The sequence below is a fragment of the Rhinopithecus bieti genome, unplaced genomic scaffold (genome assembly GCF_001698545.2).
Source record: "Rhinopithecus bieti isolate Rb0 unplaced genomic scaffold, ASM169854v2 scaffold_9420, whole genome shotgun sequence".
Taxonomy (NCBI): Eukaryota; Metazoa; Chordata; class Mammalia; order Primates; family Cercopithecidae; genus Rhinopithecus; species Rhinopithecus bieti.
Genome location: NW_016806134.1, coordinates 370,069 through 381,588, shown reverse-complemented (window position 1 = coordinate 381,588; position 11,520 = coordinate 370,069). Strand labels below are relative to the sequence as shown.

At 37.4% G+C, this 11,520-nt stretch overlaps 1 protein-coding gene across 1 annotated transcript in view; it reads left to right on the top strand.

Moving 5' to 3' along the window:
* Positions 1-563: 563 nt before the first annotated feature.
* Positions 564-11,520, top strand: part of LOC108531417 (potassium channel subfamily T member 2-like) — a 126,447-nt gene continuing 115,490 nt past the window's right edge. Inside the window, exon 1 of the mRNA XM_017874833.1 lies at positions 564-1,250. Coding sequence (XP_017730322.1) covers positions 1,156-1,250 — 95 coding nt within the window. The 5' untranslated portion in view covers positions 564-1,155. The remainder of the gene's footprint in view (positions 1,251-11,520) is intronic.

The following is an 11,520-nucleotide window of genomic DNA, read 5'->3' as shown; positions in this document are numbered from 1 at the left end:
AAAAAAAAAAAAAAAAAAAAAAAAAGACCCTGGTGTCTCGGGCTCACTTCTTCCTCCGTGTGAATCACTAATAGGAGCGGACCGAAGGCTGAGGCCAGGCCACCTGGAAGCCCACAACGCTGCTAGTAGCAGCAACAGCAGTAATAGCAACTCACTACTGTAAAATCCTCAGTGCGTTTCGATGTTCCTTCCCTGTCATCTAAATGCTTCTCTTCAGCGGCCTAAGGTGGCCCTTCATTTTTCCCCGAGTTCAGGGAAACACCTCCCTTCTTTCAGAATGTGAGAAAAAAATGGGATTTTCCTGGGGCTGAGAGTGGGGATTCCCTTTCCAGAAACGTGCAATTTTTTCATCCCGCCCACCTGGACCGAAGGCGATCAAAGAGAGGGAGCTGGTGGCATATTGGAACACTCCAAGCACCCTGGCCCCCCTCCTTCCAGAAAAGGGTCTGGAGCCCCGCAATCCGCTAATTAGCTCGCCCCCATTGGTTGTCCCCAAGGCACCCCCGTGCCGTCACTGTGCTATGCTAATGAGGGGGAGTCTCATTGGCTGGGCCTTCAGCTCCAGCTCCGCAGGGAGATTGCGGGGAGAGCCGGGTTGGACGCGTCTGGGGCCGAAACCCACCGCCCCCGACTCCCGCCAGCTCGGGGCTGTGCCGGGTGCAAGCCCGCTCGGGAGAACTGCAGCGGCCGGGCTGCTGCCCTCTGGGAGGATCTGCCACCTGCCTTTAAGGAAAGTGCTTCACCATCAAGCGGCGCTCACTCCCACCCCTCTCCCCTCTTTCTAGGCACCGCGCGTCTTTTTCGGCGAAGTAACTTTTATACTCGCCTCCCCCTGGTCCTGGGGACCAGAGGCGGTGCCGAGCCTGGGGGCGGTTCCTTGGCAGCGTTGATTCTTGTCAGAGCCAGACTTTTGCTCCTGGGTTGGGTTTGCATCATCCCCATTACACCCTCAGGAAAGAGGAGCCAGCCCCCTTTCAAGCCTTAGCTTCCGGCTCCAAGCCGACCCCCTCCCCCTCCCTGTCCCCTTCCCCTTCTCCCATCCCTCTCTGGGCCACAGCGTCTTGTTAGTCCTCTCCCTCTACTCCGCAATATTTTCTTTCTTTCTCCCTCCTCTCCTCCATTTGTTGTTTGATGTTTCCCACTCTTTGAGGAAGGATGGTTGATTTGGAGAGCGAAGTGCCCCCTCTGCCTCCCAGGTACAGGTTTCGAGATTTGCTGCTAGGGGACCAAGGATGGCAAAACGATGACAGGTGAGTGGTGTGGTGGAGGATTGTTCTGTAAATATTGCTGAAAAAGAGACGGAAATGGGAGGGCCGAAGTGGGGAAAGGAGGGAGAAAAGGAAAACGGAGCCAGAGAGGGAGACTAAGGCTGGGGGAGGGAGTAAAAGAGACTCTGATTTGTCTCTCCATTTTGACTCTACAGAACTGTTGCTATAGATAAGGAACTCCTTTTCTTTACACTTTTCTTATTCTTGCAAGGTATTTATTGCATTCATTTGGTGCTTATTCTTTTGTCTATCTATGCTTTTCTAGGATGTGTATAAGGCTGGTATCAGAGGTACAATACACCCAAATGGTATGCAAGATCAGTTCCAAAAAATTTGCGTTTTTTCCTTAGGTGTGGTTAATCAAACTCAAAATTGCATGCAAGTTGTTTGAAAAAGCACATTAGAAACTTAAAATCTCCTGAGTTTATTTACCTACTCCTTGTCTGTGTTGTCTTGAGTAGGTGTCTACTTGTCACTGGAAATTTTATGCTGTTTAAACATTTGGAGTTTTGGGTAGACAATTGGTTTAAATATGTAACAGGTAGTTAGTGAAAATGACAACCGTTTTAAAAGAATATACTCACTTTCAACAGGTAACTCTGACCATTATGAATAATGGTGTTTGTATAACATGATACAACCTTTTCATAACTAGTATATTTTTTTAACTGAAACAGCATATATGTCTCAAAATTACAACTAAGTTTCAAAACTAGAATATTTATTGCTAGCAAAATATTGTTCATGTGTTTTATTTATAGCACTACTGCTTTGCACAAACTTCTGAAATTCCTCTATTTCTGTCTCAAGCACATTTTGTATTTCAGCGAATTTAGTATTTTCTGGAATAGTCATCCCATATATCGCATGCCACGTTTCTTTGTTTTAAAATAATACGTGTATACTAACTAGGTTCTTAACTCAGTTGAAATGTTTCATTGAAGTTTAGTTTAGTATTGATGTTCTATTTTAATTATATAAAAGACCCATTATTGGTCCAATCCAAAATCCCCTTCTCATTCACCACTGACCAATACACTCTGTTTCTTTTCTCCACCTTTTCAGCTCCCCATACCAACTACTGTCTCTACACACCCAGGATTTTATCTTGAGCATAAATTATGGGCATCTCGTTTGGTCTCGTATTGGTAATTTGAAGGGAGATGGATGTTTTGTAGAGGATATTTTGATTCAATCTCTTTTAGGCAAAAGTACACTTATTGGCTAAAAATCTAAAGAAGTAATACCAATTTCTCAGTATTTTTGTGAAGTGTTTGAGTAAACTGAAGATAAAGAAAATAATTTTTAAGTGAATTTGTAATACAAATTGACATTTAGATAAACTGTATTAGCCTGGTTAAATGACTTTTTAAGTGTAGCATGGTGTTCCTAGTGACTGAATGTACATTTAGTTCAGGACCTCAGGATGATTATATAGAATAGAAATCCTCTTTGGAGAAAGTGTGAGATAGATAAACACATAAAGCCCATACTTTGGTTATAGTGATGGTATTGTTGCTTGTTTGTTTTAAATATCATATCCAATATGTTAATTTTCATGTGGTTGCCCTCATTTTTTTTAGGATGCTGCAGAAATATTTTAGTAATTAAGAATTTTGGTTAGTTGAACACTGCTTAAATGGATCACTGCTATATTAAAAAAGTTTTGCAGAATGGTTAAAATGTTATATTATGTTAAAAGGTCATGCTAGCCCAACTTTAACTTAAAAAGCAGGCCACATTTGCCACTAAAATGCATTATTAAACATTTAAGACAATCATTCAACCATTTTTAAGGACTTGGCTAATTTTGTGGCTTCACGGAAAACTGTTTTTTGATTGTGGTTCCATTTGTTGTTAATCTTTGAAGGCAAGATACTTGGAATCAAGGAAACCCAGACTTCAGTCCTTGGCTGTTTCCTTCACTAGATGAGTGGCCTTGGGAAAGTCATTCAGCCATTATGAGATTCAACAATCTTATTTTTTATAATGGGAATTATACTATTTATCTTATAAAACTGTGACAAGAGGAAGGATGGAGAGGCACAGAACTAACATTTAGTTGGAACTAAGTTCTCCCAGGTTCCTTTAACTGTGTGATATGTTCTCTCTTAGTTAATCCACTAACTCTGAATAGCAGGTAATTATGTTAGGCACAAAGAAACTGAAATTTTGGTAAATTTAATACTTGTCTTGGATATTATATCTTATCAGTGTAAAGATGACTCTTCAGTTCAGCTCATTGTTATTCAAATCCTCAAGAAATTCTTAAGTTCTTTTCATTTAATTTATTTGAACTTATAAGAATAATTTACAGCACCTAGCATTGTTTAGGTGCTCATTAAATGTTAGTTCCCTTGTTCACTTCTGATTTGCTGTTTGCAATCCTTTTTTTTTTTTTTCCTTTTCAAAATCCTAAGCCAATATGTGGTAGGTGAAGTCATCTTCCTTGTCTATACTATGGTGACAAATTCCTCTTTGCAATTACGCCTGAATAGCAATCTTATTCTACTCAGTTATCTTCTTGGACTTAATTCCTATAGAGTTGAGGAGGAAGCCCTCTTTCATGTAGGAGTAGGTAGGTCATTTCCAACAACAGATACATTTAGTGTTCTGCCCATATTCTCAAAGCAACTTTCATTGAACACCTCCTGCATGAAGTTTTCTCCCCACCACCAACCTCAGGTGCACACAAGTCCTGCTTGGAGAAAAAGCTAGAGTGTCACTGAGTAAATAGGCTATTTCTGAATCAATACTTTTGGTTCCTTGCTCCTCAGCTTGGATAATTCTGAAGCATATTCTACACGGTGTCCAAAGGGACTGAGCTCCACTTGCCCGCAGTGATAACTGGCTTAATACTGAAAGCTTTATTGGCTTCTGTCTCTCTTCTCCCCTACTGGTATTTTATTTGTGATCAATTCCCAAATAAACTGCTTCTGCTGCAATCCTATCTCAAGCTTACCTTCTGGCAGAATCTGAATCAAGATAGCTGTCTTCTGGATCTAGAGAGCCACATCCTTGTAATGATGGAGGAATTGTGTTCCAAATGTAGGAACATAAACACTTCTACCTTGTTCCTCGCTGTAAGAATTTCAAACTCCGGCCGGGCGCGGTGGCTCACGCCTGTAATCCCTGCACTTTGGGAGGCCGAGGCTGGCGGATCACAAGGTCATGAGATCGAGACCACGGTGAAACCCCGTCTCTACTAAAAATACAAAACATTAGCTGGGTGCGGTGGCGGGCGCCTGTAGTCCCAGCTACTCAGGAGGCTGAGGCAGGAGAATGGCGTGAACCCGGGAGGCGGAGCTTGCAGTGAGCCGATATCGCGCCACTGCCCTCCAGCCAGGGGACAGAGCGAGACTCCGTCTCAAAAAAAAAAAAAAAAAAAAAAAAAAAAAGAATTTCAAACTCCATCTTAGGTCATAGTTGATTGGCATATGAAAATGAATGAAGCATATCATAGATACTCAAATGGGTGTTGTTAAAGATATAATATTGATGGGCCTGTTAGGATATAGGAAGTATGTATTCCATACCATAGATTTTCTGTGAACCAACTTTGGATAAGTAGGTCACCGAAATTTATATTGTGCCACCTTTTGTGTAGGTATAAACACATACACATACACTGGCATAATGTACATGTAATGTATATAGTGTATATGTAAGAGATCTGCATTGTTTTTGTAATATATGTATTATAAAATATTGCATATGATATGCTAAAAATTGTGTATTGTTATGTAATGCATCATATATTACAAATATGTGTGATGAATAATATAATATATGTAATGAATATATATGTGTGTGCATTATCTTAATGCTATCCTTATATAATTGCTTCTCTCTCATTTGCACTCTGATATCATTTTCTGAGTAGGACATATGGGAATAGGGTTAGACACAGCAGTGCAGAGAACTTAGCACATGGATAACACTACTTCTGTGAGGCCACAAAATAAATCTGAGAGTCGCTAAATGAGAATATTGCTTATGTGTAGGGATGTCTTTTGTATATACGATGCACACTTACTTGTTTGACATCCTGAGTAAAAACCAAAACTCTAATTCAAATGATTTGTATGATATGTCTTTAATGGCCATGTATTCATTCAGCTAATATTTGAATGTTTGCTACATCTCAGAGCCCCATTAAGTTAGGTTTTGGGACAAATATGGAAAGGAATATGAAATAGTGCTCAGTCTAGAGGAGGTCACAGATATGATAAGAGGTTAATTCACCCCAGAATATTGACAGTATTGTTTATGTTATGATGATGTCCTTATAGAATTTCCATTTTAAGACTGTCAAGACGATTCTGCACCATTTGCAGAAAGGATATTCAGCATTTACTTGAAAATAAAGTAGTTGAAGTCACATATTAGAGATGGCTGAAGGCATTCAACATTCAATATTCAACTCCTGGCACTAAACCATCTTCCTGCCTTGGCATCCCAAAGTGCTGGGATTATAGGTGTGAGCCACTGCTCCAAGCCTGTTTTCTGTTTTAATATTTCTACGATTCACAAAGCAATAAAGATTTAGGGTATTCTCCTGCAGTTAAAGACTGATAAGTTACAGGTTTTAAAAGTCGTCAGACACTTATACAAGCCTTCTCCTGTTTCATCATGATTTAGTAATTTTAAACTTTGGAAAACAATGCACTTAATGTGAATAAATTGTCGCAATTCCAATTACTGTTAATGGAAAATCCTCAGTTGTAGCCATAGAAGAGAAAGTCATTTATTTAATTAAGACCATCATAGTTTTCAAAAATCAGGTCACTTGTTTCAAATCCAATAATTTCATGTATACCTGTTGTATTTTATAGGTGGCCTTTAGAAGTAATTAAAGGAAGTCAACTAATGCATTGTAGTTGTTAAAACGTTAAAGGATTTGAACACAGTACAAGTCAATCCAATTAACAGTTTAAGAGGTATTTATAAAAATAGAGAAATATTTCAACAGCATTTGGAATATGTGTAATTTTAGGTATAAACTGCAAAATATATTGCTTTACATAATCAAATTCAGTTGTGAGAATGGGTTTTGGATTGGCATATTAAACATTTTACAAATTACCAATTTTATCCCCCATAATAAATTATATATTGTTTTGAAAAGCAGCCATTTCTTATAAAATATTTATTCTAAATTTTAAGTTCAGGTTAGTAAAGACAATTTTAAATTTTGAGTGCTGTTAAAATGAATGACACATTATTTTTACTCTTTAATCAGATAGTGGCATCAACTATGCATATACAACGTCTGCAAAAATGATTTAAGCATTTACTTTAGGAAGAGTTTAGACAATCCTGTGTTTCTTATCAATATCGACTATATTATGAAAAAATCCACATTAGAAAATTAGAAACTTAAACAGGTAATGGTATAAAAAATAGACTTTGAATATATATAGTGTAATACATAAAATGCAGAGAAAAGATTATTACTTAGTAATTATTGTTTTTCAATCACTACTAAGAATTCAGACATCAATATTTTATATAAAACACACAGAGTTCTTTTCTTTTGACCAACTCTTATAAATAAAATTGAAATGTTACTTTTCAAATTACTGATACTTTGTTTTTAAAGTCTGATTCAAGTTAACAGCTATCATATGTCCACTTTCTGTACTTGGTTATATATTAGCAGTACTTCTGTGAGTGACTTAATCGCTTCCCCGGGGTTCCACTTCTGAATACTGTCACATTCGGTATTACGTTGCAATATATGAATTTCTTGGGGACACCAACATTGAGATCATAGCAATCAATCATTTTGTCATCGGTGGTTCATCTGTTTTTATTAGAGTATTCATGTATTGCCTATGTCATATTATTTATTATGCACCATGCTTGTCTAAGTTATCTTTAGAAAATAGAGCAAAAAGCAACATTTTTTACAGTGAAATGGTAACCAGTTGCTTTATATACTTATAATTTGAAATTAAGTTAACTTGGCCTTTTTCTGAGCAATATTTAATGTTGAGCAGTATCCTTCATCAAGATGTCTTTTTTCTGAGTTTTAAATTTATAATTAAAATTTTCTCTGCAAAAGCAATCAAAACAATAAATAATTATCCAGAAAGACAATTATTATTATTATTATTATTTTTTTGAGACGGAGTCTTGCTCTGTCACCCGGGCCTGGAGTGCTGTGGGCCGGATCTCAGGCTGCACTCAAGCGCTCCCGCCTCCGCCGGGTTCACGCCCCATTCTCTGCCTCCCAGCCTCCCGGGTAGCCTGGGACTAGCAGGGCGGCCGGCTAAACCTCGCCCGCTAGTTTTTTGTAAAGTTTTTAGTAGAGACGGGTTTCAACGTGTAGCCCAGGAATGGTTTTGATCTCCTGACCCCTCCCGGGTGGATTTCCGCCCCGTCTCGGCCTCCCCAAGTGCTGGATTACAGGCCTGAGGCCACCGCGCCCACGCCAAGACAATTATTTTTAATCTTTGACAATCCTTGATTGGATATGGGATTTTTTTTATGGGTCCTAGGAAAAAAACCCTTTTCACAGGATCTTAATCATTAGCAATTGAGTTGTAATTTAAGTAACAGACATCTATCTAAACATTGTGAGATAATGAATAGGATAAACTGTGTCCACATTGATAACAATATATTATAGTCATCTGCTCAACTTCTTTTTGAAATTAGGATGGATATGAATGTCAGACATATTACCAAAGAAATAAGACTTTTAGATAAAATATTGAGGAATAAAAATGCAGTATGGGGCAATTTATCTTTTATGTTGCTTTGTAATCTTATGTGGCAATTCTGAAAAAAAAATTGAAGTAGGCTAAAATACAGGGTCAGAGAATTGGTATGATGGCTATAAAATTGGTGAAACACCATCATTATAAGCGGATTAAAATAACCACTGTATCAGTAGAGCCAGTTATGTTTTTGCTAAATAACATCTCCCTACAGAAACTTCTGACAGATGTGGATATATTGGTCTTTATCATTTCAAAATTTAAATGATAGCCTGCAGAAACCCTTAACAACATTGGCATCATTCTTTCACAGATATTAAACACCTACTAATTATCAAGAAGCACACTAAGCACTAGGGATAAAATTGTGAGCAAAACAGACCTAGTTCAGATGTAAATGATTTTACAGTAGTGGAAACCGATATTAGATTTAAAAATACATACATGAACTTAATTACAGTTGTGCTAGGCTATAAAGGAGAATTGCACAACGTTATGAGAGAGCATGATGGAAGATGAGTCTAGTCTGGCAGATGAAATGGTGGTCTGGGGAAAGTTTTCAAAGAAATCTGTGTTGAGATCAAGCTCTAAGGATGAGAAGATGCTGGTAGATTAAATGGGAAAAGAATATTTCAGGCTAAGGAGCAGCTTGCCCAAAAGGTCAGTGTCAGGAGAGAGCAAGGCATTTTCAAGGAACTGAGGAAAGTCAGGAGGCATTCGGAAGTATGGGTCTGGAGTTCAAGAGACCAAACTGGGCCTTACATGTGGCCTTGTTACTGAAGCCATCCATAGCTATGGAGAAAATCACTTACAGAAGAGAAGGGTGGGCCTGGAGCACTGACACAATTTCATACTCAGCACAAAGTCAAAATTGGTTGGGTGGGGTTGTAGACGGTAGGATGCAAGTGAAGGTGGGGAACTTTAAGTCTCTTCTCATCTTGAGTTTTCTGCTTATGTAGAGTAGAGATGGATATGCAGGGCCAGAAACTTCTTCAGAAGTAGAAGTGGTGGTGGTGTGTGAAAGTTTAGAGGTATCAGCAAATGATCAAACTTTATGAATAAGCAAATTGTCAATATTGAGCATAGATACTGTTTTACTCTTGCAATTAAATAAAACATAGAACACTTGTTACTCTGTCAAACATGCAATGTAATCCATATCAAGAATGGATATCTAATATACACGTATTACTATTATTGTGCTCCAGAACATAGAAACCAAGCGTGGCTGATGTGTAGGGGACAATCGCTGGCAGCGCATCTCCAACTCTTTGACCTCTTTCCTCTTTAGAGTCTCAGCTGTACCTCTCTTCCAATCAGTGTTTCAGTAGTCTCAGCACTACGGCAATCATGCCACAGCCTTAAAGGGTGAGAACCATATCCCTCTGTGTATGCATTCCTTGAGTTCAGAGTTGTATTACTTCCAATTTTCACAGTATGTAAATATGGGTACGAAATGGACTTGGCATATAAAGCCAGAAAACTGTAAATCTAAGAAACAGTGAACTGGTTGTTCTTGGCTTTCTTGCACTGGACTTACATGTAATCATAATGATGAATTGTTATTACAAGGGCATACTTAGCCAACTTGTAAACCACTGTGTAAATAGGGATAAAAGCGGATTAACACATTTGGACCTCATTTAACTCTCTGTGGGAAAACTTGTAGATTGTCCACATATTACAAACAACTAGTTGTTAACAACGGGGGCCAGATGTCTAGTTTAATAATGGACAAATCTGTCAAAAATTGAAATACTACTCTGTCCCATAGGGATCAGATAGGGTGATCAGCAAGCTGCACAGGTTCCATTAAAGAGTGATGGTAATGACTTCCATCACTGCCACACTATGTGGTGATTACATTGGCAAATTATAGATGGAAGCTGTCAGTATTTTGTTTCTATTTCTTACCTTTCTCTGCTCACAAGAGTTTATGCGCTATTTCATCCATTTCCAATAAAAATGCAAAAGATAAGGTGAAAATGTATGATCATATTGAGTATAGTATTTATCGTAACATCAGAGAACATTTACTAAGTACTTAGCATGTGTCAAACATTTTTCTAAGCAGTTACATATATTACTTTATTTAATCTTTATAGCAATTCTGAGAAATTCTGTTATTTTTCCCATTTTACAATTGAATCAACCAAGGTACAGAAATATATAACTTGTTCAAAGTCACATAACCTGTAAGAGGTAACTAGAATCTAATTATTATGCCCATTCACAACACTTACAACATACACAAATGCGATTTAATGCTATTTGAATAATAGGAAGAACAAAATTCAAACAAATTTAAAGACTTTTGAAGTCAGAAAAATCACACAGCTCTTGCATCTCCATAGGCCAGTGTTATAATGATTTGATTGAAATAAGTGTTAGGGAATTTTTGAAGTTGGTCATACTTTCTGAAGGAAAAAACGCTTTTCCCTCTAGATGTACAGCATGGTTCTTCTGACAGTCTAGAGAAAGTAGAATGAAATGGAAAATTAGCAAAACAAACTAAGGCAATGGTTTTATTTGTGTGTTTATGGGAGTATAGATTATTGATTGATTGATTGAAATCAGGTAAAGGTAATTAGTATTCCAGGAACAAAATAAAAACAGTTGCTTAGCCGAATGGTTAATATGAAAAAGGAAATGAATGATAAATGAATCATGAGCACATATCAATCAAAAAGGCATCATGTAAGATCAAACAGTTAACTTACTGTTTTAAAATGTCCATTTTGAATGCTTTGGCCAGGGTCATTCACTTCTTTGCTACTTTAGGTAATCCACAATTATTATTATTATTTTATAGCTAGGTTTGTTTTTCAATATTTTTCTCAGTAGGACTTTAGGATTTCCTGTTTATGCTTCCATCTCCTGAAGTATTTGTGCCAGTGTGAAATTGATTTTTTTCTCAACACTGTACTGGTGATAATGAAAACACTATGCAGGAATGTTATGAAATTTACATATCATAAGGTGAAGTTACTTGATTTAGGGCTTAACACTTAGGCCTACTTATTAGTATGTTCTGCCTGTTTTGAAGATTTGCAGTGGTTCACAGAAATTCATGCAATAGCACAGAATAAATAGAAAGTACAACAGAATGAAAAGATAATAAGGAAAAAAACCAAGTTAGGTGTATGTAGGTTCATAGTATGACTTCCATGAATTTGTATGTATTTATTGAAGATGGGTTGTAAAGTTAGCCAGAGCAAAGACAAGGGCATGACCAGTCGCATAAGACGAGGAATGAAGTAGTAGTTCAGAAGAAACTCAGCTTTCCTTGGGGCTCAAATTTAAAGCAAATTTATCCTGTGGATCTTTGGTTAGTGTACAGTATTCTTATTCACTCTCCTATCATGAAATAGCAAGTTTCATAAGACTCATAACATTCTCACTCCCTGGTGCTGATATAACTAGAGAGAATTATTTTCTTAAAGTAGATCTACAGGACACAACCAGTACTGTATTTCAGGTATATCCTATAGGACAAAAAAAAAAAAAAAAAAAAAAAAAAAAAAAAA